Source organism: Centropristis striata, chromosome 6 (assembly GCF_030273125.1).
Source record: "Centropristis striata isolate RG_2023a ecotype Rhode Island chromosome 6, C.striata_1.0, whole genome shotgun sequence".
NCBI classification, from domain to species: Eukaryota; Metazoa; Chordata; class Actinopteri; order Perciformes; family Serranidae; genus Centropristis; species Centropristis striata.
The window spans coordinates 9,415,983-9,442,350 of record NC_081522.1 but is presented as its reverse complement, the minus strand read 5'-3'; the positions used below and the strand labels follow the sequence as shown (position 1 = coordinate 9,442,350).

Here is a 26,368-nt window from a genome sequence, read left to right as displayed (position 1 = left end):
TAATCCTGAATCCAAGTCAAAATTTGAAAGTTATGAGGCATATTTTCTTCACTGCAGGCTCAAGGCTGTTACTACAGTTTGGCAACATTTACAGAGCAAAATGCTATCAAAACTGCACATACTGTAAGGACTTAAGCTCTTTAAGAAGTCTCACCGGTGAGTTAATGCAGTTAGATTAATTAAAAGTGCTTAATTAAGGCATTGAGGAGCTGGAGGGTGGCTGTGGACTGGTTGAAAGGAACAACAGAAGAGGACTGAGATAAGCGCTGACCTCACTCTCCAGTCTCAGTAGAACGGTCCACCTAGCTGACCTCGTTGAGCAACTGGGGAGGACGCACAGTGTTTCTGAAAAGTTACTGCCTCCACTTGGACCATGCACTCTTTTTCACTCTACTTTCTTTTCCATTGCTGTTCTCACAGTGCTGCATCGCACACCCTTCACATTGTCTTAAAATGGCATACTAAAACAACATTACAACACACCTGTTCCTGGTGAAACGGTTGTCACGCTTTCCACAGCACTGTATTTAGCCCTCTGATGTTGTGTTGTCCCATGGGAAACAGACACAGCAGGGGTCTGGTCACAGTATTACAGTGGAATTTATTTGAGGAAAATAATTGCTTTCTCTTTTCAGCAACTATGATGCCTTTACATGACTTGTATTTAATGGGACTTGTTGCAATATATGTAATGTCCATGGATGAAAAAAAGCAACAAAAAGAATGAAAACTCAAACACATGATCTCATCAGGCATAAAGTATACTCAGCGGACACTATTGTGAAAGACTAAATATGACGAGGAGAGCACTGAGCGGGCATTTATTGGGAAAAGGAGGTGCAGTTAGTTTAAAGCTCAATTTTTCTTCTAAATCCGACTGTAGGTAACTGCATCTGAATAAATTCTAGGTGGTGTAGTTCTGCCTCATGGTTGTGAATTTTCTGCCAGTTTTGACAGTAATTTGTAAGTGAATATACATCAGACTGGCTACCATCATAAAAACCCACAAAGTGAGGCTGCGAAGCTCTTTAAAGTTGAGTAATATTTGCCTTTTTGTCTAGCCTTCCTGAATGTCTGGACTGCTATGTGGATAAACATGCTGACTGGAGCTGGCCTGGGTGCAGCAGCTGGCCTGGCAGGTGAATGACTTCACTTCAGAAAAATATAAAACTTTCTTCATACATACCAAAGCGGAGACAAACAGAGATATGACACATGCAGTTTTCTCCTGTGTGCATCTTCATGTTCATCCATCGATGTGCATATGGATGCATGTTTGTGTGTGTGTGTGTGTGTGTGTACGTTTCAGGGCTTAGACTGTGAAAGCATCTGGCCATGCCGGCCTGGCTGTGTGTTCCTGCTGTGGGTCAGTCAGGCTGTTTGGACATGAAGTGGCTGTGAGTGTGTGTGTGCAGCTTGCTGGCTTGGGAGTGTTTATGTCTGTAATAGGCACTTAACCACACAAACCCAGCATGCAGCTAAAGAGAAACGCCAGACGAGATGCTCACTGGTGTTAACAGCAAGTTCTTTAAGTTGCCGTGATAATTTATTTAATGCGGTTTCCTCTGCAGAAATACATTATATAGCAGACCTTGTCTGCACAGTGAATATTCGGGGGGGTATCACTTACACACAGAGAAGGAGATGGATGAGAGAGAGACATGGAGGGAATGCATGGCTGAAAGTGTGAGGGGTGTAGATTCATGTTGTTTGTATTTATTCCTGGATGAAAAAGGAGACGGAGAAATGGGTGGGGGGTGGGGGGGTGTACTGGGTGTTAGAGAAATACTTATCCATCATATGGTGAGCTGGAGCAGAAGCTGGTGGGGGGAGAGAAAGCAGCATTATGGCTGGTGTCTGCATCGTAGTGGTGGGTTAATCTAGAGCAGAGAGGCAGCGTGCGCTGCTCTGACAGGGAGAAAAAAGTTGGAGAATCCTGTGGAAAAGGAGATTCTGATGGAAAACCCATGAAAAACAGCAACAGTAGGGAAGAAGAAAAACAAATCTGAGTGCTGCTGAGGACGAGAGGAGAGACAGAGAGGTACAGGGTTGGAAAAAGAGGGAGATCGGAAGAGGGGAGGGGGACTAAGTGGGAGAGCAGCAGAGAGACACAGGGAAGAAGAGGGAGGTGAAGGGAGCGGAAGAGGGAGGGAGGAAGGAGGTGTGATAGTGGGTGGGAGAGGAGGAGACAGTCTGGTGGACGGGCAAAAAGACAAAGGAAAGAGAAGAGAGTGAAAGGGATATGTCAGTGGGCTGGTTAGGGATGAAGAAACTAACAGATGCATAGAGATAAGACGGCCAAGGTCTCAGGAGAGGGATACAAGAGTCCAATGTGGAGTAACACAGTGGTTTAGTGAGGTAAAGAGAAGGAGAGAGGGGGGAGGAAGAGATTAAGGAAAAAGGCAGAGTGATAGACTGGCAGAGAAGAGGGAGGAGAGAAGAGCTGGATGAGAGAGAGGAGGGAGGCCGTCTCGTAGAGCGCATACAGCACGCGTGGAGCTGGTGTTAGAGCGAAAGAGAGACAGAGAGAGGGAGGGAGGGAGGGTGGGAGGAGAGAGGGAAGCAGAGGGAGGGGGTGAGGTATTTAAACGCCGGAGCAGGACAGCACAGGCGAAGCTCTGAACTCCCCGAGAGTGAAGGTAGGACAGGGAGAGGAGGCAGAAGAACAGAGCTCTACAGTTTTCCTGACAGCCAAGCCCACATACTCACACACATAAATATTGCACATACAAACACACACGCACTCACTTTTGGACTTTCGGCTCATTTGTGGACTCCCAAAGCTGTCCTCTGGAACTCTACCTGTGCCTTCCTCGCTCCCACTCATCACTCTCCTTCAACTCTTCACCCACCGTCACTCACCCGGTCCCTGGCTTGGTGAGGGCAGATGGCCATGGTGCGGGCCTCTCTCGGGGGTGCCTTAGGCTGTGCCCTGCTGGTCCTAGTCTTGGGGAGCAGCAGCGTGGATTTCGGGGCGTCCCCCGCAAGCTTCTACCCCCGTTTCAACCCCTTCTTCTTCCTGTGCACCCACCATGGGGAGCTGGAGGGAGTCGGGATGGCAGAAGGTGGGGGAGAGGTGCTACTCACCCTCCAAATTACGGGCAACCCCATCGCCTACACCCCTGGACAGGAGTACCAAGGTGAGCACACCCCCTACAGTGTCCACTTTTTTGCAGCATGATGTTTTAGCATTTGTTCATATAAGTGTTAATTTATATAAAGAAATGGATTGATTTGATTGTAAGTCTCGCTGGTTACAAAAATCCAGTGCATTTGTATTGTTTTTGAATAGTTTTTCTTTGCTTTGGAATTGTATTTTTGCTGCTGCAATGTGCTAAAATTTGTATTATGCATAAAACATGTTTCATATTAAAGATTAAAAAAACAAGAATCCTACACACACGTGTGCAGTGGATACATTTGACTTGCAGGTGTTTTTGCTTTACATGAGGTACCGCTGTGGTGTGTGCATATGGGAGTGTGCAGCTTGTGTGGGGTGGCTGTTGTTGGAAACCAGCATTTATGTAACTGTAATAAGTAGTGATGCTGAGTGGGACTCCTGTTCAGTGCTGTGAGCAGCTTTGGTGTTTTACTGAGCTGTGATCCTGATGCTCCATGTGTAGGTGGCTTCTCCACAGGACTAACAGCGAGATCCCTCCAACTGAATGAGAGAGACAGAGTGCAAAAACTGCGATTGGACAAACGGAGCACCACAGAAAGCTCTGACTGACAGAAATAAAGATTTAGAAATCAGTAAACCTTGCGAGGCATGTAAGGGGAGATGGAGATTATTGTCCCCTTTCCCACACTGATGTGCTGGCACCTGGTCCTGGAAAAACGATCCCCTCTGACCTCCAAAACTGTATCATCATTGCTCAGTCACTCACTCTCGCCACCCACTTAACACTGGGGACAGTGACCCGCACAGGCCACCACGGACCGACTAAGGTCACATTCCCATGCAGCTGTGTTCTTCTCCAAGAGTTAAAAATATACACATTGTATGTATAGTACTGATCATATCTTACTTCCTAAATATACACACATTTTGTGTACATTGCTCCATATCATCTCCTAACCTTGTTGTATTTTACCTAATTCGATATGGCAAACACTGGATTTTATTACGATGTACTTGCAATGTTAACAACTGCTATCCATTATGATGGCAAATAAACCTCTTGATTTCAAAAAAAGGATTATGTGCAGCAGAGTTTGTGTAATTGTATATAGAAAGAAAAGGATATGAGAAGGCCAGGGAAACGGAGCAGGAAAGGAGAGAGAGTCTGGAAGAAGCAGTATTATCCTCTGTCTGAAAATAACAGCCCGGATCAACCCTTCAGTCAAGCACCTTTTAACTGGGGCCGGGCTTGTAGGGAGAGCGGGTGGGGAGAGATTTGAATAACTAGCTGGTGGATGGGAGGGATAGAGCGCACGGAGAGGTTTAAATAATTAGCATTAGAAATGTGGTGGACTGGGAGGAGGGAGAGATTTAAATAGGGCCACGGCTGGGATCGGATGGAGTAGGGGGAGATTTAAATGACGATGAGAGGATTGAGCAGATAAGATAACAGCAGCGGGGCTTGCACGGAAAAATGACAGGGTTCCAAGCTGCTCACTTTTTTTTCTCCGTCCCATGTTTTGGCACATGATGGTACCTCATTGTTAAATTTCTGGGGTTTTGACTGAGTTTGCATGGGGATGGAGGATAAATGGCAAGTGAAACGTGGCTGACCGTGTGCTTAGTTGTGCAATCAGGAGCAATCCCTGTCTCTCTTTTCTCCCTCTCTCTCATCTTCCCAAATATTGTAGGGTACATCCCTATCTGTTTTTACCACAATCACTCTGAGGCTCAGTGTGGCAGGAATGTGGTGTTTTCATGGTTGTTAGATTGAGGGAGAACATCTATCTGCCCGCACTACTGAAAGCAGAATGAGAGAAAAAGAAAGAAAGTGAAAAACAGTAAATCCCACCTTCTGGTGGTGTGAAAGAAAGGGCAAGAGAAGTGCTCGTGCCATTTTTTTGTCTTCTGTGAATGAGCTTTTTTATTTCGGCATGTTTCTTTCATTTGGTTTGATCTCAATTGTATATTTTCTCATTGCTTTTTATGTGCTCTCTGGGCTTTAGTTTTGGATTACATTTGGTTTAATCTTCTAAAAGCAACGTGTGATCTAACCACTGAAAGAGCTGCATGTGGAAATGGTGGGCGGAAGGCATTAGAGATGCTGGCCGTGTGGTTGTTGAAGGGCTGTAGAAAAGAAAACTGAAGAAAGAGCGCGAAGCAGAGAGGTTGTGGAAGGAGAGGAGGGAAAGTTGGAATAATAAAAGAAATAGATGACCTCTTCTAAAAGAGACAGGAGGTGAGTGTTTCAAAGAACCACCTCACTATTCGCTGCTGAGCCAGAGGAAGATTCTGTGTGGCCGATTTGTCGTACAGTAATTGGGTTTCTGACCTGACCTCACTGGCTCTCGCTTCTCTGTTGCTTTTGACTGATAAGACCATGTGTGGGCAGCGTACCCTGTGTGTGTGTGTGTGTGTGTGTGTGTGTGTGTGTGTGTTGTAGACAAGATTACTGTGTTTAGCTATCAGAATGAAATGACCAAGAGATGTTGTGTGAAATGTTTGAGAGGGTGGGTGTATTGGCAGGGTCATCGTGGACAAAATGGAAACAGAAATACTGTAGAGACACTCTGAACTCCTCGGAAACAGAACGAGGGAAAATGAAAAGATTTGTGTGCTTGCATTCAGACTCTTGGGTCAAGCCTTGTACCAGACAAATGGAGTCCAAGTGTCACTCACACACACTCACATACTGCCCACATACAGCCTTATCTCTCACAAGAGAGAGCAGCAAAAAGAAGTAAGGTCACACTGGGATTTGAGCCCGTCCTCTAAATAATCAAACGTCCCTTTTGAACCACTTTTGCTACACTCAGGAAGCGGTTCTTTATTTCAACAATGTCAAAGCGTTTTCATTTTGTCTCTGACCTCTATAAACTGCTGTGGGAATGCAAGATGTTCTCCATACAGCAACCGCATGTTTATAGGAAGCAACATCAGAACACAAAACCCCGTTTCTAAACAGAATTGACCAGAGCGTGTTTTTACATTCTTGTTTCTTGTCCTTCTTTGGAAACATTACGTGTCCATTTTCACAGATGAACAACAGTGTTTTTAGAATGGTGACACAGCAGAGGGAGAACAGGAAGAGGCAACATTCCTCTAAACAGGCTGTTTTAATATCAGAAAACATGGTCTTTCCAGACATTGGATTCAAACAATGAGCACAGGGGACATCAATCTACTGTGTTACGCAGTATGATTAGAAAGCACAATATAAAAGATTGGTGAGGGAATGTACAGCACAGTGTCCTCTACAACTCAGTGGAGAGTAGCAGGAAAAATGGAGGTGCATGAGCAGGAATTGGGCCAGTGAGATTGATTGAGTGCCTTTGTGTGTTGAGGAATTTGTACCATTTTTTTTCCTGTTGATTTCATCCTAAGTATAATGATGCACATGTGATTAAAGCTACAGTTGTGTTTCAAGTATGTTTTCTTTGCATAGAACCCAGTGTTACATGTTGTGTCAGTTAGCTTGTGGATTTTATGTTCATAGTATTTGAAAAGCTTAAGTAAGTGCTTGTATTCCCAGTATGCACATTTGCATATGGAGTTTTTGTGTGTTTCTATATGCAGGGTTATTGGTGTCAGTGTAAAGCACTGAATAAGCCACTCACACAAGCCCCTGCTGCTGAGGCATGCAGGTTCAGGTAGGCAGCGTGGCTCTCCCTCTCACTATATTCATTGTTCCTACACACTATTGAAAGCCAAACAATATTCAATGGGCTTCAGCAGTGTGTCTCTACCACAGTGCCACAATAGAAAAACAGGAGGAGAAACAGCGGTGCGAGGGAAAGTGACAGAGGGTAAAACAAGAGAGCTGCTTAGAGAACTAGTTGACAGTACAGGCTGAAATGGCCATTGCTAATCTGTCAATGGTCTCTACAGCAGTCCCTGTTCCACAGACCTTTTCATGTGCAAATGATTGAAGAGGCCCGAGAAACAATCAACATTTCAAGGAGATTTGGACGTTGCCACTAAATGACATTCTTAATGGGAACTTGGAGATAAATTCATCCCCACAAAATGCCATCAGCTCTTCCCATGATAACCTATCAGATTAGACATTGTGAATTACTTCAGCAGCTCTCCTGCTCACCACAAGAAACAACTCAATGTGCCTCGCGATGGAAAAGAAGCCATTATCTATCTGCAAAGTTGATTACTTGTCGTGGTTGGGGGGAGTTGTTTTCTGTGAGTGTGCTGTTGACCGATGTCTATAGAACAACAAGTCAGTCATGTCGAAGTGAAGGTCACAGACACGAGGCTTCGGTAAGGCTGCAGAAAAGTAGATATTATCTTACCATATACCAGGTCATATCAGTAAAGCCAAAACGAGGCACCGTGGAGACACATCGCCCGTGTTTAAGTCTCAACAAACTTGCAGTTGTCTTTGTCTTTTGACTGAATACCAAAATGGCATCAATCTACTGCAACTTCAGCAGCCCGTCGGATGTCATCATCGCCTTCTGCGGCTCTTAACCTCTGAGGGGGCCGTTAAGCGTCTGTTTTCTGACCTCTGACCACTTCTTGTCAGTGCTGCATTGCTTGTAGCTCTGTTTCTATGGAGTGATTAGATTTGGCTGGTGTCCCTATTTGTCCTGTCCACCAGTCTAGTGCTCCTCAACGTCTCTGTTCAGCTTAAAGTGCACGTCAATATGTTTTTTTTAGTGTGATTCCTTTTACATTTACATTTTGATCAAAATACTATTCTTCCAAGCCCTTCTAAAAACTTTTTCCTTCATGACCTGATGTACATAATGAAGATGTTACATATTTACTTACTCAAAGCATAACAGGTGTATTACAACTGGTGGTCAGCATGCTCCCAGTTCTTTCGGTTTGTTCCGATTGAGATTTATTGTCACAAAATCACGATAACACAAACAAACTAACAGATCAAAGCAGTGGTAGACGAGCAACTCCCATGCTCTTTAGGTAATATTACTTTTTTTTCAAAGGAGTCCAGTGGCTCTGAAGAGAGCGTTATTACCTGCTGTGGACTGGGGCCACAGGAAAATGTATTTAGGCTATTTAAACCAAAGACCACCTAAAACAGATCAATTTCAGTTTAAGTGTATGCTATATTTAGAGCACATAGCCTTATCGGCGGGAAACTGAAGATGTTATACCGTGGTCTTCGAAGCCGCCAGACTCCATTGACAAAACAGTAATTTTACCTTGCAGAGCAAGGGAGTGGCTGGTCTAACGTACTGCTGCCATGTTTGGTTAGTTTGTTTTTCGTTATTTTGATTTCCAGATCTGAACTAATGCTGCATCCACAGCAGTACATTTCTTAGCTTCTACGCCATTGTTTCCAAACTTTGCACAGCTAAAGCTGACTCAGCTAGTCCTCCATTATTCATGGCCGTATTGAGTCGCTTACTGTGGTAACCTACGTCACCGCTTATTTCTAAGGCTTAGTGGGCGTTTCCATTGGAAAAACCCGGAAAAGAACAGAGATGAAGTCGGCCTTTAACTGCAGCATTTCATATTTATCTATTTAACAGACCAAGCAAACTCTTAAGTATTTCTTATGGTGCATCAAGCATTGGTCAGTGAACCGTCAAAAGACTGGCCTACTTTTCATTGCAGACATCCAGTTTGGGGGGAACAGGGACACTGAAAAAGGAGGCAGGAGTAAGTAAAGAGTAGGGGCTAATGGTTTAATATGGCTCTCCTGTGAGCAAAGAAAAAGCAACATGCAGATAGCACTAGCACTTTCAAGTGGTCCAAACCCCGTGCATTCATTAGCTTCCCCGCTCTCCAGCCTCTCTGCCTCCTGCTGCTTTGTCTGAATAGGTCACTTCACTGAGAAGAGAGAAGTGTGTCAAGTGTATTACTGTTTGTATGGGCTTGCTGGGTGTGTTTGGGTGTTCTGTCTTTGTGGACATTGAATGATGAACCATTTAAAGAGCATTGTATCCACCGAGATATGCCAGTTTCCTTTATATGAAGGAGCAGATGGGCGAGAAATGAGAATGGATATTCATTGGGAATCTTCCCTTTGTCACACATGCACGCTTGGCCATGCACACACCACTCAGCTCTTAGTGGGTGATCCATCATGACTTGGAGACAGGTCAGATGTTACGCTGGCTAAACACAAATGTCCTGATCAGCGGGCTATTACAATTCTTTGTACCGATGTTACAACAGGATATGACATGATAACATGAACAGGAGGTTACTATTTTCCTCCTGTCAGGTGCTAAATGGCTGTGTCAAGTTGTTTTCACATGAACATGCTCTAGCTATTATATCGTACTGTACAAAGCTATGACATTGTAATGATGACAAGACAAACTTGCAGTGACACGCACATTTGATCTGTCTCTGCCTTTGCATTTTCTCATAAAGAGGAAGTGAGCTGCAGCAGCTCCGGAGAATTCGAAGCTGTGAAAGTTGAGATGGCCCAGATGCCACCTATACGCTACATTTGTGGAAAATTGATTTACTGCATCAGAGCACGGAGAATCGCCTCAGATAACAGTGACATTGTTAGCCTTTGCCAGGCCGGTGCCAGAGTGTTGCCAGCATGGTGCCAGGTGTGGTAGAAAGAGCTAAAAATGAAGGCAGTGAATGGATCCCTGCCAGGCAGAGGTGTGTGCCTGTGCCAGTCTTATCTGGGCGAGCGGCAAGGAGCTCTTACATTTTTTATTTTCAATTTCCTCTGTGGATTCATTGCAGCCAAAACAAAAAAGCTCTTAACAAGCAAATGTGAGTTGTGTTTTCAGTAACTTTCATGAGTGGGCAGACGAGTGGGCGTAAGTATTTTCAGGATGTTGGAGTGTGTGCTTGCCTTTTGGGGGTTTGCCTGATTTGGAGTGCTTCTCTGTTGATAATACAAGCTGGGGTGTGCAGATGCTAGGCTCCTGCTGTCCTAGTATGTACTTGCTTGCTGTGTTTCCCTAGTGTCTCTTTCTGGTGTCTGGAGGTTTAAGTTTTAGACAGTAAAAGCACCAACAAAGACGCCACTCCTGGCACAACTTTATCAAAATGTAAACCCTCCAAAATATGGTGACATTATGATTTTTTCCAAGCCTGGAGCACTAAGCATTTGGTTGCATTCTTGTTGGTTACTTACTCACAGTCCTGTTGTTGCTGAAGATTAAGTTAAATGAGGAATTCTGCATTTCAGTCATTGTATATATGTCAGTCCCTATGGTAAACCACAGTGAGAAACAGAACACCAGCTCTCAGAGCCCACACAACATGCTCTAGATCCTGAGGGTGTGAGCATGAATCCCAACCACACTGTATTTACTGCCTAACTTTTCCAATAGAAAACACAAGGGTGCCTTCCCTTCTCTTTACCACTTTGATGTTTACTTTCAACCTACAAACAGGTTGTAAATATAATTAAAAAGTTGTTGTTTTTTCATCACAGAAAGCCCGAACACCAGGTCTGCATAAAATATTGGGAGCTCCGTGTGTCTATGCAAACTCATGCTAATGTCCCCATCCCAATCTACCTCGTAACAATGGAACAGTGTTCATTCTCCTTCAGGAGTACCAAGTGGCTTTAAGCCGGATTTTGAAAAGTGATGGATCCTTTCTTCCCTCCTCCCCGTCCTTTGCGCTGGACGTGTTGTTCTCATGGGGTGGTTTCCCAGCCGCTGTTGATTAGCGTGTCAGCTTTGCCGATGGCCTCTTCCTTTTAGAGAATGGAGCTCCTGTTGGAGGATTGTGTACCTCCTCCTCCTTCTTCTCCTCCTCTTGCTCTGGATCCTCCTCCTGGCGGCTTCATTGAGAGAGCTGTAATCCCTGCTTGGGGGGCAGTGTGTCGTCTGTGCTGATAGCATTCAGAGGGCCTTGTAGCGCTCCAATGGACCCACTACAGAGGAGGCGGCATGGTGCAACTGGCTGGGTGCTGGGCACATGGCGCGTGGCACAGGCGGATTAGCCCCAGCGCTACCCCCCACTCAGCTCCAGCCTCCTTCAAACAGCCAGGCCCACTCTGCCCACAGAGACACGGCAGGCTGGCAGGGGCAGATTACACATCCGCGCACATGCACAAGCTCACACGTATTCCTGCCGAAAGTGACAGCATGGGTGAGGGGGTTAGTGTTTACAGGCCCCCTGAAAATACTTCATTCCCCCTCATGCTCTGTTGTGAAATCCCACATATCAAACCTCATAGCTCCAGCACCCACAGGTCTACGTGTCATCAGGGAGCTCTGACTCAGGATTACAACATCCGCAGTGATTCTTCCAGTAGACCACTATGAAGCTTAGTACATCTATCATGCTTTTAGGATTTATCAGGAAGATCTCTGAACGGCCTCTCACTTGACATCAATATATAAAAAAGCTCTCTTTCTACCAAGCAGTACCCAGGGGAGCATGTCTTACACCTCAGTGGACCAGGTGTTTGATTGCATGTCAAGGGGTGATTGACAGCTGAAATACAGAACAATGAAGAAGAAGTGAGATTTCACCTTCCTGCGTCAATACACTCTGGAGACTGACTCGTCCATTCAATGTGAAGGACAGTGTTCCTCTATTTTCTCCTGGACTTCACTCTTTCTTCAACAATTTACGTGGAGCTGTGAACATGTGTCTGTCACCTGCCACTCAGTGCCCACTTTCACAGTGACCAATATTATGAAAAGAGAGGCTCCTTATCACACCTCAGCCATCTCTGACAGTCATTCCAGTGGAGAAAGATAGAAACAGCCATGTTTATTTATTACATGCTTTTTGATCTGTCAGTGAAATTGCCAGGATACACTGTTTTAGATAAGTCACATGTAAGGGACATTAGGGAAACACATGTATACTATTTTAAAAATATATATTTTTTGTTGAGTTAATGAGAGTCATATGATATTACATAATTGTCAAGAGTGTCATGATTTAATCCTGTTTTAATGGCTCACCCAAACAGTCACATATGATTATCATCACAATATTGAAACCCCATCCTCACACACACACACACACACACACACAGACACACACACACACAGACACACACACACACACACACACACACACACACACACACTACAAACAGAAAATAAGAAAACATGATAGTTCCTCAAAATGTATGGATTTTGCGGTTTTATTCTTTTTGTTGCTGTCCTTGTACATGGTCCTATTAAGTAATATTTCAGTAAAAGTATAGTTGAGTCCTTATTTTTCCATTTATGCAGAATGACCTTATTATAAACTAATGATGAGAGGGGAAATATACCGTCTAGTTGTGTATTTTGTTTTCCCAACAAATCATTGAAATACCTCAACCTTCATTTAGCTTTGTTTAGTATCAGCAGTACCACAAAGTAATTAAGAAACCCTAAAACTTGTATACTTCTAACATGGTACTGGGATGTTTCTAGCCCGTGGCAGTTGACTGTGTACAATGTGGATAAGAACTGGCCAAAGATTGTTTCACCACATGTGCAAACAGTGCTCAGTGGTCAAATTTAAATGCAGCAACTTTCAGTTACAAAAACACTAAATACCAACAAGGCCAGCTTGGTGCAGACCACTTTGTCCGAACATAAACATCACAAAGTCTTTGTCAGTGACTCAACACATTTACTAATGTACCCATGCCACTTTGTCTTGACAGTAGAGGATACAGAGTGATAGAGTCTGTGATGCTCATTGCTATCGGGTGAAAGCAGAGGTCTGAGGTAGAGGTTAAAACAGAAAAGAGGTGGGGATGAGAAGGGTGATGGAGGGAGCGTGACAGCGTTAATTACAGCAATGAGTGTATCTTACCAAGCTGAGTCGGTGTGATTAAGACTGGATGTCAAGGGAAATGCTCCCCATTGATCCACTGCCAGTAGAGACCATCTAGTCTTTCATTACTGCAACCAGCTTGTTAATTAGAAATCAATCTTTCCTCTCTGCTCTATGATCCCCCCCCCCTCCACACCACTATGTCACTCTGCTTCCACCCAAACATTCATACTCAAAAGCAATGGAGGCACGTCGGACTTTGACTAATGTCAGTACTTTTTCACTTAGTTGGCCATAATCTGCAATTTTCACGCCAAGAAAGAGCAGGGAGCGGAGAGCAAAATAGTGAAGCACAATATCCTGCCTTCCTTTCCAGCTCCCAGGACGCCTTTCAGTTCTTTAAAGAATTTGCCAAACTCTTGGATTGCTCTGAGCTTGAGGACTGAATTCAAATTTGCTTGCTGAATAACATCTATCATGTTGTCTTTCAGCTACATCTGTGTGCAATTGTGTATTTTTAGGATCAATAAGAGGCTTGTAGATGTTTTCTGTGGAAACTAAACAAGACCAAATGGCATTCTCTATCGCTCACTTAGGGTTATTTTGCATAATTTTGCATCAGTTGAATTGTTCAGTCTACTGACATAGTTTATATGATTATGCAATCTATTGCATATTTTTATGATAAGCCATATTATAATGTGGTGTAATGATGAAAGTACTGTGTAAGCAGGAAGGAATGGGGGAGAAGGGTGTGGAGGAGAGGCCAAACAGAGTGGGGATGTAAAGTTAGCCCTTATGCAAAGTGAGTAAGTGACAATTCCATTTTTCATATTGGAGCTATTATATCAGTGATAGTGGGGACTGTAACACTGCAGGCAGCTTGGGTCTGACTCTGTGCTGTGTGCGTGTGCTCCTATCTGCACATACAATATGCATGTGTGTGCATACAGTAGTACTGTAGGTGCTAATATGCAGAGCAGCTGTCTGGTTTTGCAGAGTGGGGATGTGTCCAGATGTTTCTGGGCAGTAAGCATTCAAACCTAGATACAGATGTTACAGGCTCAGATAGATGGACTAATTTTGTATGTCAGCTTAAAAATAAGGAAAGATATATTTTTTCAATACTAATTACCATTCTTTTGACGATAATGATATCCATGGACGGCAATAAAACTCTACCGCAGTGTGACCCGAGAACCGTGACTGTATTACATAAAAACTCACATATTTGTTGCAATTCCACTCATATTGCATTAAGGTAAAGTTAACTTGTTTTTGTAACACAAATATCAATTTCTGTCCAACATAAAGTGAGCTCCATGTTTTTTACTTTTCACAAAGCTGAAATAGTTCAAAAGTCCAGGTTGATACTCTGATAAAAACTGCAGTTTGAAGTGTCAGCCTGTGAGGATGGCTAAGAAGAGGGCAGGTACACCTGGTGCTAACTTACTCACTTATTCCCTTTCATCACATAAACCTGAGTGAGCTTGTAAGATGCAATGTTGGAAATGCAGGAATGGAAATTCAGCAAAAAGGCACAAACAGCAGGACTGTTTTTCTTGGGAAATATTGTATTTTTTTTTAATGACAGTATTAAAAAAAACTCATATTCATTTTTAAGGCTATTTCATCTCTGTTGGAAATAATTCAATAGAAGCACCGTGAGTCATTTTAATAAAACATGTTCAGTAGCCCTGAGACATGGAAATTTATTAAGTTTGGTCTATTCGTCTCCTTGTATGTGAGGAGAGGTGCATGTTGTGTATCATCAAAAATGGCTCATTTCAACTAAAACAATGATGGAGTAGATTGCACTCTGTTTTGAGTCTGATATAGATGAGCAGGCTTTCAAGTTGTTTTTAATGAATTGCATATGTATCATCTCTGCAGTGACTACAAATTCATCAGTGGTTTTGGCCAATGAGGATTATGCAGAAACATCTAAAATTTGAAACAGCTCCAATGTTTGATGGTTAGTTAATTTGAACTGTTTTCTTTTAAGGAGGATGGTATAACATACACAATTGAGTAAGAATACTGCTCAGTTGTGGTTTGGGTTTTACACAGGAAGTGATTAAAGCCAGCCCAATTTTGTTGTGCTTTTGATTAGTAATGGACTTCATTGAATGTCGCAGATGTAAATTATCTACGGGTCAAAGAGTTAGAAACAACCTTTCATTATAAAAGTTCTACAGTCCTAACTTCCTTGGATCTAGCATATTGCTTCTGTTATTGGTGTATTAGCATGCACACTGGATACATCAGGGATTTAATGACAGAGGTGATTTAGTTCTCATACTTATAAAAGATATTGGATATGATGGCCTGTGGGACACATTTCCAAAATGAGGACTGCAGAGACTTTGGATGCTTTAAATTCTTACCACCTTGGTCGTTGTGCTGCAGACCTCCAGCGATCAGGTAATTGTTGCCATTGGCTAATTAAAATTGTTTAATTAATTTGTTCTGCATTTATGCTATTGTGAAGAAGATCCTCTTTCTGCTTGCCAGATTAAAGAGCTGCTTTATTTTGTTCAAAATTATGTTGGTAGGTCAAAGTGGACTGAAGGCTGTTACTTTTATTGACATGATCTTCTGTCCTTCAATGTCTGTGCAAAGTTCCTGTCATCCTTGTCCAAAGTCTCAAGGCCCTGCTGTGACAGATGCCTTCCGGTCATGGCTCGCTCAGTTGTCTAGCAGTTTGGGGGTTCTGGGAGGTGGGGCAGCAGAACAGCTGTGGGAAGAGGATGGAGGTCACTGAGGCTAAGTAACCTTGTGTCCCTGAGAGGGGCGTAGCAGCCAGTGGGGTTATATAGACTGTGGTTGACAGTTTGGCTCTTATAAACTCCTTCCTGTTTCCTATCAGGGCAGCTCTCGACGGAGCAGGTGAGATGGAAAAGGCAGTTATACAACAGTGTTGGTCCATGTCCAATGTCTGAACTGTATCTGTGCACTTTCACAGCTGGCCTACTGGTTGGCTCTCCATGTTTGAGTGTGTTTCTGTGCAAGTGCATGTGATAATGACGTGCCTCTTTAGTCGTGTAGATGGATGTGTTTCACTGTCATTGAGCTTGCCATAGATTTTTAATAATATATATTTAGAGTTATAGTGTATGTGTCTCTGCTCTGTGTAAGGAGTTGTGGTTTGGGTCTTACCCCAGTTTTTGAGGCTGACTGGGCTTTTAGTGTTTTCCTACATTCCTTTGATTTGTCTCGGGAAGGCGAAGCCGTATGCAGTGGCTTTCCCTTTGTAACCTGTTTATATTTTCTGCTTCTTCATGGTTCTCATGCTAAACACCTTGGCTTTTAATTGTGTGCTAGCATGTTCAGCACAGCTCTGATAAGTAAAGGAAGATACTTTGCTTGTTAGGGCTGGATGGCTGAAACCTTTTCTCTGTCTGCAGAACACATGGTGTTGATCATAAGGACAGCTCACTCTCCAGTGCTGGCAGTCACCAAGCGACAGAGGGAAAGAATCATGGTGTTCCTGAACCTTATTACAATGTAACCCTTTACAGCAACCACCAATTATGCATTTGATGCTAAACGCGTCTCCCTTTGTGCCGAATGTTTTGTAAAACTACTGCTTTATAAGACGTCTTTAATGAATAATTATGCTGTTGCTCTTTGCTTCAGGGTCTTGGATCTTTTCTTGGCTGGTTGTCTTTTGGTCTTACCTTTTCTCCTGTCATTCTGTCAAGATTTCATCAAGATTGATGAAGACAAGCTCCATATAACTGAACTGTAGCCTATCAAAACCCATTTAGAGTCTCACAGCAGAGGTCTGTACTTAGATGGGATCTGCATGCTGTTTGAGGCCTCTGTACAATGAAGCAATGAATAATGTTAAAAGCACAGAGAGATGATTTGCTATCAAAGCCACTTACAGGTAAAGAGAATAGCCTTTGAGTTGCCACAGCGTGATGTGCTTCTTCTGAACATGTTCAGTTAGAAACTATGAAGAAATGTTCTGTCATAACTGATTTGGACTTGTTGATTAGTGGACATCTCTTCCCAGTGGGGGTGTATCTTCCTTATAAATTAAATGTCAACCTTTTGACACATCTCTTAGAATGAAAAGCATATATAGTACAATGTATGCAGAGCAATATAACGTGTGGATTACATGCAAATTGAGCTACCTTAGAAATCATAACAAAAGAAAAGAAAATGTCCCTAAAGCATAAAAACGGCTATACTCTGGAGACTTAGGAACACAAACACAGGCTCATATGCATGTAAACAGACACAGGCATACATTGCATGGTATGAGAGAGGCACAATGAAGTGTGATTCTGAAGCAGATTATGTGTGAGGAACAGGATGTTTGTGACAGAACTGCCTCTTCACTCCTGTTTTTCTCCACGGCTGTTGCAGGGGTGAAGCCAAGTTAGGCAGGCAGGAAGGCTTCAACTCCCCTCCATGGTAAACAGAGGAGAACCTCCACAGAGCAAATTGGACCGAGAACAAGAATTGGCTACACATTATGATCTCTGGCAGTGATCGTGAAAGGACCTGTAAACTGGTCCCAAGAGATGAATGGCTTTCATGCAAAAAATGTTGGAGATGTTGTGGTTAAGCAGACCTGTAGAAGCTCAGTGGCTGATAGGTTGTCTGTGATCTAGTGTTTCACAGCAGCAGATGGCAGTGCCAGCAGGCCAGGATGATGCCAGAAGGTTACGCAATGGAATGATGCCTCTAAGACCTGACTGGAACACCACATGACACATACGTATATGTGCAGAAACACACTTCCCACACAATCTTCTCAAACTGTAGGGACATTCATACTTACAAGATTCAGTTTGTCCGCAGCTTTGTGCACTTTAAAGGACAAGTCTTTCCAGTCCTGACCAGAGGAAATGGCGGCTTATCCCTCACGGTGTCATGCTCAGGTGACTGACAGTTTGAACCACATTCAGGAAGCTCAGATTGAAGTGGCACCCCGACACTGGCATGGCCATGGAAACAGATGGAACTATAGCTTCCCCGTGGTCTGGCCTCCATTTCCTGGTCCTCTCTGGGGCACGTGTGTGTCTGCCAGTGGGATATGGGTCAGATGGTCGGTTATCTTTATCCAGATTGTTGCCAGGAAAACCTCCATCCATTTGGAAACGAAAAGGGCGTCCTCCTGGTTTACTTTAAAAAAAAACGAGGGGATTTCATTGATAATACTGTCTGTTGCAGTATCTCTTGCATTTTAAATGATTTGCCTTGCTACAGTATGTTGCTTGTTCGGCCTTATGCTGTATTCATGCAAAGATTATGATATTTTATGTCTGTGGTTGAAGTGCATGCTACCAAATCAGATCTCATCAGAACCTCTTTCCAGTCTTGGAGACTTTTGCAATGTTTTTCCGAAATTTGTTCAAGTAAAGGTTATGAATGTGGGTGTGGTGAAGACCGGTGGGTGTGTTTGTACACAAAGAGCATAAAGGAAGCTGTTCAGGCCATGCCAACCATATGGGGACTTAAAAGTGGACTAGGCTGCAACGTGAATCAGGTCTTCTCTCAGAGCTCCCACATTTCCTGTCCAGCTCCAGCCGAGTCCCTCGACTTGCTGTTTTCTAAGAATGAGCTCATGCCACCAAGCCTTGCCAACCACAGTGCGGACCATGCTTTGCTGTACCTGAAGGAGGCATTACTATTGCTTTTAAGATGCTCCTGGGTCCTATTTTTCATGTCCTTAATATGATTGCTGACCCAGCATACAGCAAGCAACACTTTAGTCTGTTTTTCACTGTTTAATAGACCTGCTTCTTGTACGCAGAATCGGCCGAAACCATCTATCAATCATGGCTGCTCCCTCACTGTGTGTACTATAAATAAAGAAACAACCGGAAAAAAAACTGATTCTCTGCTGTCTACCTCAGGTGCATTCATTTCTAAAGGCAACAACACACCTCTTTGGGACTAGTGTAAAACCATACTCTAGTATCTTATAAAATTTTAAGCATCTATTCCCTGTCTTCCTCCAGTACCTTGTTTGTCCCATGTTAAGGATGCTTTTACAGCATTTAAGATAAGGTGATGCACTCGGTCATACCAGGAACTAATGCAATCCTGTTGTTCTTGATTACCAGGTGGTCAGAAGAAGTTTGGAAATCCTGGTTGAAATATTAATCACACAAAAGCAGCATTCTGTTGTGCACATGGATAAACCAAGATGGAAAATAAGCTTTCCAATTTACTGGCAATTATTTATGATCTTATTTTTGCTCAATAGATTGTCACAGAAGATTAATTTTCCATTACTGATTAGTCATAACTGTATGTGTGTGTGTGTGTGTGTGTGTGTGTGTGTGTGTGTCTGCTTGAGCGCTGAGAGACTTGTCAGCAAAGCGTGTGTGTTTTGTTGCGCTGTGTGGTGTGGTGTGGTGTGGTGGTACTTTGTGCCTTAACATTACTCCTGGTGGATCCAGAGAAGTGAAGAAAGCCCCGGGCCCATCAATAGTTGAGTAGAAGCACGGTTGTGTGTGTCTGTAATGAGGCATACCACATTGCATCATCAATATTACATGCCGGCTTAAGGCCAAGGGATGTGCTCTGTGGTGTGTTCAAGTATAAAGTATGAGCGTGTGCATGTGGGTGTGAGGGCTATGCATAAAGTGTAATGAGTGTTTTTTTGGTTGTTTTTTTTGCAAGACCTGAGTTAGGTGCACTTTCAACTACAGACAGCAGACTTGTCCAGGAGCATGTAGAGGTCCTGAGTTGAAGTGGGAGGGAGGGATAAAGGATGCGGGTAGGTCAGAAGCCAAGATGCACCTGACTGCCACAGAGAGCTCGACCTCTTCATACAACATATCATGAACAGCTGCAACCTTTACATGTGAACCCATCCCCCAATACTAACCTGGCAATCAACATAATATAATATCTTTCCACAGAATTAAAGTAAACATGTGTAATGCAGTTTTTTCTTATCTAAAAATCTCTTTGTGCCTTTCATGTTTCACAGTAAAGATGTTTCCTTTTAAGCCTGAAAAGATTAAAAATCCAGTCCAGATGTTTGAATGAACTGTGATGGCCAAACACCTGGTGTGTTTACACATGAACAACAAGTGCACTCACCATGCAAACACATGCTCACACACACAAAGAAGCTGCTAATGTGTTGGATGAGAGCGCTGGTAATAAAGTTCACCCCCCATTCCCTCCTCATGGCTTCTCATCCCCCTTGGCCAAGTGAACAGTACTCAGAAATGAAGTATGGACAAGAATTTTAAAGGCTACCATCAAAGGCCGCCAGCCTCCTCCTTCAGATCTATATGTGTGCGTGTGTGTGTGTGTGTGTGTGTGTGTGTGTGTGTGTGAAGCACCCCCACAGGTGATTGGATCTGATCTCATCTGATTGGCTCATCCGTCTGTTGCGTTCCACAGGCGAGGGAGAGAGGGGTGTTAGAGGCCTGTCTAAATAATTTAGATCTTGCATTTGTATTGATCAGGTAGCGCTGCTCTCCGTGGGCCACTCCACTACTACCTATCTCTCCATCCCTCTTCGCCCCCGTTCTTGTTTTTTCGATTGTAACCTTGTGCCCCCAGCTTTGCCTCACCTCCACTCGTTCTCCCCCCTCCTCCTCCAACTTCCACATCAAACAGAGTGTAGGCACACTGCTTTAAGGGAGCAGAAAATGCATGACAAGGGAGTAGATGGGCGAAGTGCAGGAGAGAGCATTTTTTACCATGATTCCTCAAACGGGAGTAAGGCTGAGGAATACAGGGTAGGAGAAAGGTGTAAGTGGTGGATAAAGAGAGAAATAGCATGGTGGAAAAAAAACGTGTGTGTGCAGCTCATATGCAAGTGTCTGTGTGTAGAGTAATGGAGTGTGTGTAACCTTGGTGAAGCAGGTCAGTGGAAATGTAGAAGTGAGCGTATTGTGTATATGGAGGCTGGTGAAGCCTGGTCCAACTTAGTGCATTAAACCCAGTCCATTACTCCATTAAATACTGTATCATGCCATGGCCTTGGATCAATACAACATCATGTAAACACTGATGACCCGTCTCACCACATCGTGGAATAGATTAGTTGAATAGGTAATGTATTCTGGGCAGCAAAAAATAGCATAAAAGAGGAGCCCATGTATACTCAGCGTGAACATGATAATTGCTTGTTTGAATGGGAAGGCCTTTTCCCTGCATTCTCTTGCTGTTGCAGTGATAGAGGTGCACTGAGCAACATGGATTGAATATGATAATGTTTCTGTTGCCAAGCAAAATATCTGTCTTTCTCACAATACAGCTTCTTGTACACACTGTACATGCTGATAGAATTTGGCAGTGCTCACAGCTGACAAGAAAAAGGAATACAGAGACATTACTTGTTGCTCACACAGTCTCATCAGAGCCATTCATACAAAGGAAAAATATTTGCAAATAATTGAGACTTTGTAGTCTTATTATGAATTCATTTATTTGTATATATTTGTAAGTACATTTCCTTTTACAATATTAGCAAATGTTCATTTTAATTAACAAACAAAGCAAATGGAGTACACTTTCAGTGTGACTCATCTAGTGTGATGTCTATTTCAGATACAGAAGCCAAGCATATACTGTAGTTAGGGCTTGAAATACCATGTGCATAAACATGTTGTGCACCAAATTCTCAACTCCACATGCACTGGCTGCAAACTCACATATTAACCGACACTTTTCCACGCCACATGTCCATTTTCCTACACAATGGGGAAAAAAAACACCCAGTAGTGTCTTCTCACCCCACTGTGTATACTCCTAGTTGCTGCATGTTTACCCTTTAAATATGATCTTTTTTGTCGGTGAGTTTGCAGGTTTCCAATAGATGAATGAAGCAAAAAATCCTTTTAGATCCTTTTGCTCAATGCACTTTTTTAAAAAGATTAAGACAGATCATTATTCTCGAGTAAGCCATTTACTGTCTCATACATAGACTGTATAGAAAGACCAATTGTTTTGTGGTCTACATTTCTGAAGTCTTTATATATTTGTATGAGAGTGTGGAGCTGGGAAGGAGGTGGATCTGACAGAGACCCATCAAGTCATCATCTAACACTAGTGTTAGCCAGCAAGCTTGGTCAGCAAGGTCCTTCTGTAATGTTAACTGTGATATTTAATTGGAATGCTTGAATTTTGGTATTTAAAAAACTGGCCAACTGAAAAACTGGCTTTAAAGAAAATATACAACTTGTCAATCGCAAGGCATTCCTGACCTAAAGCATACCCTGCTTTTTCTTGTCTATTTTTCTCTAAATTGGGCTATTATTTACAAAATGAACAACATGCTTTATTGAAGAAAGCTTGAAACTAGAGAGAACATAAACTTATCTGGAAATTGTTTATAGAGGTAATAAATCAAGTGAGAAACAGCATTATTTTCTCACAGACTTCTATGCAGTCTGACTTCTTTTTTGCAACCAGAGGAGTCGCCCCTGCTGGTCATTAGAAAGAATGCAGGCTTAATGCCCAGACCTGGAGGCTATGTCTGCTCTCTTTATACAGTGTATGGTTGTTTACTTTAGTGGAGCAGAGAGCATCTTAAACACAGCTTGGTGCTATAGCTGGAATTCTGTGTGAAACCCGCGAGAGGAGAAGAGACGAGGAAATGTCTGGATATAATAACAAGAGTTGTGGGATGAATTATTGAGGCTTTGATATGGAGGAGAGAGACGGGAGGGGAGGGATGGACTGAACTGTGCTCTTAACACAGGGTGTAGTGCCTCCAATATACACATGGAGAACACACACAGTGAGACACATACAAAAAAACACTGGGCGCCTTGTGTGAGGACGTGTTAATGGAGTCACCCAGACAGACAGACAGGCAGGGAGACTGGGCCACACAGGAGTCTGCTCTGCCCCGATTCCCACATTGAAACACACCATGCCCAGAAGAATGAACGCCCCAAGACCAAACCGACATGTTTCTATTCTTACGAAAAACACACCAACCCCGCGGGTGTCTCCTTCTTTTCCCATTCACTTTCCCCCCCAAAAAGCGGGGGGATTCCAGGGTCAGGAAATAACAATGCTTTCATCTTTCACCACTGCAAAGAATTGTTTTCCTCAGAGTGTAAAAGTGTATTTTTACGGGATTGTGTTCTCCTTCGAGCCGCAGACTGTTCCCCTGTGCTCTGATCTGTCTGGCTGGAAGCAGTCCAGTGGCTGAGCTCTTTTCCTCCAGTGATGTAGCTGGCTCTGTGGTCCCGTCACTCAGGGCCTTTGTTTACTGGGTAGATCAATAGTTAACTTGCTGCCGGATACACTAAGCTGTAGATTTGTACAGCTGGATAATAGACCTCTGGCAGTTTTCTGCTCTGCTGCTGTTTGTGTTGACCTGCGATGAATAGAGGCTTAGCAAGGCTATCAGGGTTACAGCCAATTAGCTCATCACTCTCTTCTAATATGGTTGTCAATAGGGACAGGCTTTGATTAAAGCACGGTGATTTGTTCAGGATGAGTTAGATTACATCTTTGAGCCAGGAGACAAACAGTGAGGAAATCATATTGGTTTTTTGTTCAACTACTTTAAAAGTGACTCAAGCCTCCATTTAGCAGGGTCCTCTGTGTGCTTGTATGTGTGTCACTGTTGCTTTTGCTTTAACACCTGCTTGCACATCTGTGCACCCTCCTCTCCACCTGCAGGCCGTTTGGTCTCGTTGGCCTTCCAGCTAATGGTCACTTTACATTTCTATTTGTTAACACCAGAGCTCTGTGCTCATTAGCAGCAGGATGTTGGGGAGCTGAGGTGTGTATACACTTGCAGTCTTCCTGTCCTGTTACATGTTTATCACGCCGACTAATTATCGGTGTAGCTTGCAAACGAAGTGTGAACATAACTTGCAATCGCTGACACCTTATCAGCAGTAAATTACAGTTTGTCTTCTTGTGAGTTCTCAATAAAAGGTCACTAAAACATGTGAGGATGATAAATTACATTGGTGAAACAGTTGTGGTTATGCTTTGCTGCTTTTAACATAACCAACTTCAGAGTCACACATATGTTTATAATCTTGCCTTTTTTCTCTTTCTCTCTTCAGTAACCATCTCTACCAGCGTATCCTTTGATGGTCTGCTGGTGACTGGCCTGTACACTTCCACACCAGTCCAGTCGGCTCCCATCCCGGCTCCTGCGGCCTTCGGCTTTGGTAAGTCTTCATAAGATAGCACCGTAGGCTGTTTAGAGCGGTTGTCCTGCCAATACAAGCTCGTCATTAAAAGCTCAACTTAGCTTCACAGTCTAGCACAAACAAACTCTCCGATAATCTAAATAGTATCTTTGAGCTGGAACTATTGAGCATCCCAGTGAGCACGACCCAGCTTAGCGAACCACATCCGTTCCCAGAATGAGCATAAGACCACTTCCCCACTCCTGTTGTGACGGGCAGTGATGGATGAGGAGTGGGGATGATATGACCATGGGCTCGGCCAGATGCGTTTTCATTGATGCTCGAGAGAAGAAAAACATAAAACTGAATACGAGAGTGGAAAGGATACCGGGGAACAGAGCAACAAAAGCGTGTGAGGCCTCAGAGAGACAAAACCAAACTTTAAATAACAAAGACAAGAATATTAATGATGGTCAGGTCACCCGGTGAAATGCTGAGCTGCAGAAAAGGTGCAATGGTCCACTTGCATTGCATTTAGTTTCATACTGTATCTCTACAATAGGAAGAAGTTAATCATGGATATTGCTATAAAGCATTGCAATTTCCAGATTGCAGTTTTCTTATGTCTTAAGTTAAATGTAGTCCTTTGACAAGTACAGTGCAATGAGAATTTTTAGCCTCGGATGTAGTGTGTGTGGATGGAGCCCCTACATGCAGGGGTAGGGGCTCTCTTGGGGTGATGGATCTGCAATAAAGAACTCCTCAGAGAACAGGGCTACTGGCCCAGAACTGCTGCCCAGCGGGCTCACTTATCCTGACTAACTCCACTGTTCTTCAGATGCTGACTTCACCCCGGCCAGGGCAGCTCTTCACTCTTGGCAGCTCTGCTTACTGGGGAGGCATCCAAGCAAGGATTGCGTCACCTTTGCTTCACTCTCATTAATTTGAAAAGTTTTAAGAGAAGGGGCTGCACAGACTGATAGGCAGCAGCTTGTGGAACTGTGAGTTGCTGGATGGTGTGGTGTTTAAATAAGTCTGCAAAGCCTTCCGATACAGTGTGTGTAATCTGCTAAGCAGTGATGCCGTCCAGGTTTCACAGCGCCAGTCACTCACACTGTCCTCAGCTGAAGAGCTCTCTGTACTGTGTCTCTCTGCTCTGATTCTTCTGCATCCTCTCGCAGTGTGGGCTTCAGGACTCTATGGAGCACAGAATCAATGTTGTCATATACGAGAAACAGAGGGGTGACTCATTCCTCTTCTTTGTGCCCACAGTGGGTTGTTGTATAAATGACACTGTTTTAATTCACTTGTCTGCACAATTTTGAAAGGATGAGATTTTCACCCTTCGTACCCAATGCAGCCCGGCTGGTCTGCAGATCATTGTCCATGGCAGGGCGACACATCTGGAGAGAGAAGGAGAGAGATTCATCAATGAGCTCATGGAAAGATGGTGACATGTTGTGCATGAGAGAGCCAATGTTTGAACAAACACTTTGAAGATAATGCACTGGAACAATAATGGAATGAGACACTGCTTGATGTCCATTCTTGTTGTGACAAATATGAAAGTATCTGTGAGGCCAAGAAGGTCATGCAACTCCATCAGGGAGTTTTACAGGGTCAGTGTTTAGCGCCGTGGCTCTGAGATAGGGTGTGGCTCTTAATCCCCTCAGAGGAAGCATGTTAGGGACACAGATACATGTTGACAGCAACATGCATACACACAGAGAATTCAATAAAGAAATACACATCCACTCTGACTCAACAGCACATACACACACTCCAGCTGTGTACAGCTGCTCGAGCGGCGGCTTGCTGGGGTAACATGTGGCTGACAGATGTATCAGTGCGGGAACCAACATGAACTCCAGCACGGGGAAAATGAAAGCTCACTGCACCGCCACCGCAGGATCGCACACACAGGGAGAACATCAGTGGTAAATGTTTTTGAGATTTGAAATCCCTAGATAATACTTAGCAAGAAGAGAGGAAATACTTAATTTAGTAGATCTTTAATTTTGCAGGGTCGATGTCACGGTAGAGGAAGACAAAGACGGATATTGACTGAGCATGAATGCTTTGAAACAGAGAACAGTGAATAAACAGATAAAGGCAGGGCAGTGTAGACAGAGAGGTTAGTGTGTGTACACTCTGTGTGGGGATGTTTCGTGGTTGATGTGGTCAGAGCTGTTGCAGCGTCCAGACAGGACGACTGCAGGCCGGCCTCCGAAGACAGAATTCCCCTTGGCCTCCCCCGTCACCCTTCACTGCTTTTTACGGAAAACTCATAAAAACAGTGGATGACCACACTGCATGCAAATACACATGCTCTATCTCTGGTCCTCCTCTCTCTTTGTCTTTTCTGTTTTTGTTCTGCATTAATGTAGATACCTCTACACACACACAGACGACACAACGTGGAGACAGAAGTGAGCATTTTATTTGCTTCCACTCCCTCTGAATA

General features: G+C 43.6%; 1 protein-coding gene across 2 annotated transcripts in view; it reads left to right on the top strand.

Moving 5' to 3' along the window:
- Positions 1 to 2,593: 2,593 nt before the first annotated feature.
- The window catches only part of reln (reelin), a 98,504-nt gene continuing 74,729 nt past the window's right edge, over positions 2,594 to 26,368 (top strand). For both annotated transcript variants that reach the window (XM_059334864.1, XM_059334863.1), the window contains exons 1-2: positions 2,594 to 3,140; positions 23,836 to 23,943. In XM_059334864.1, coding sequence (XP_059190847.1) covers positions 2,888 to 3,140; positions 23,836 to 23,943 — 361 coding nt within the window. In that variant the 5' untranslated portion in view covers positions 2,594 to 2,887. The remainder of the gene's footprint in view (positions 3,141 to 23,835; positions 23,944 to 26,368) is intronic.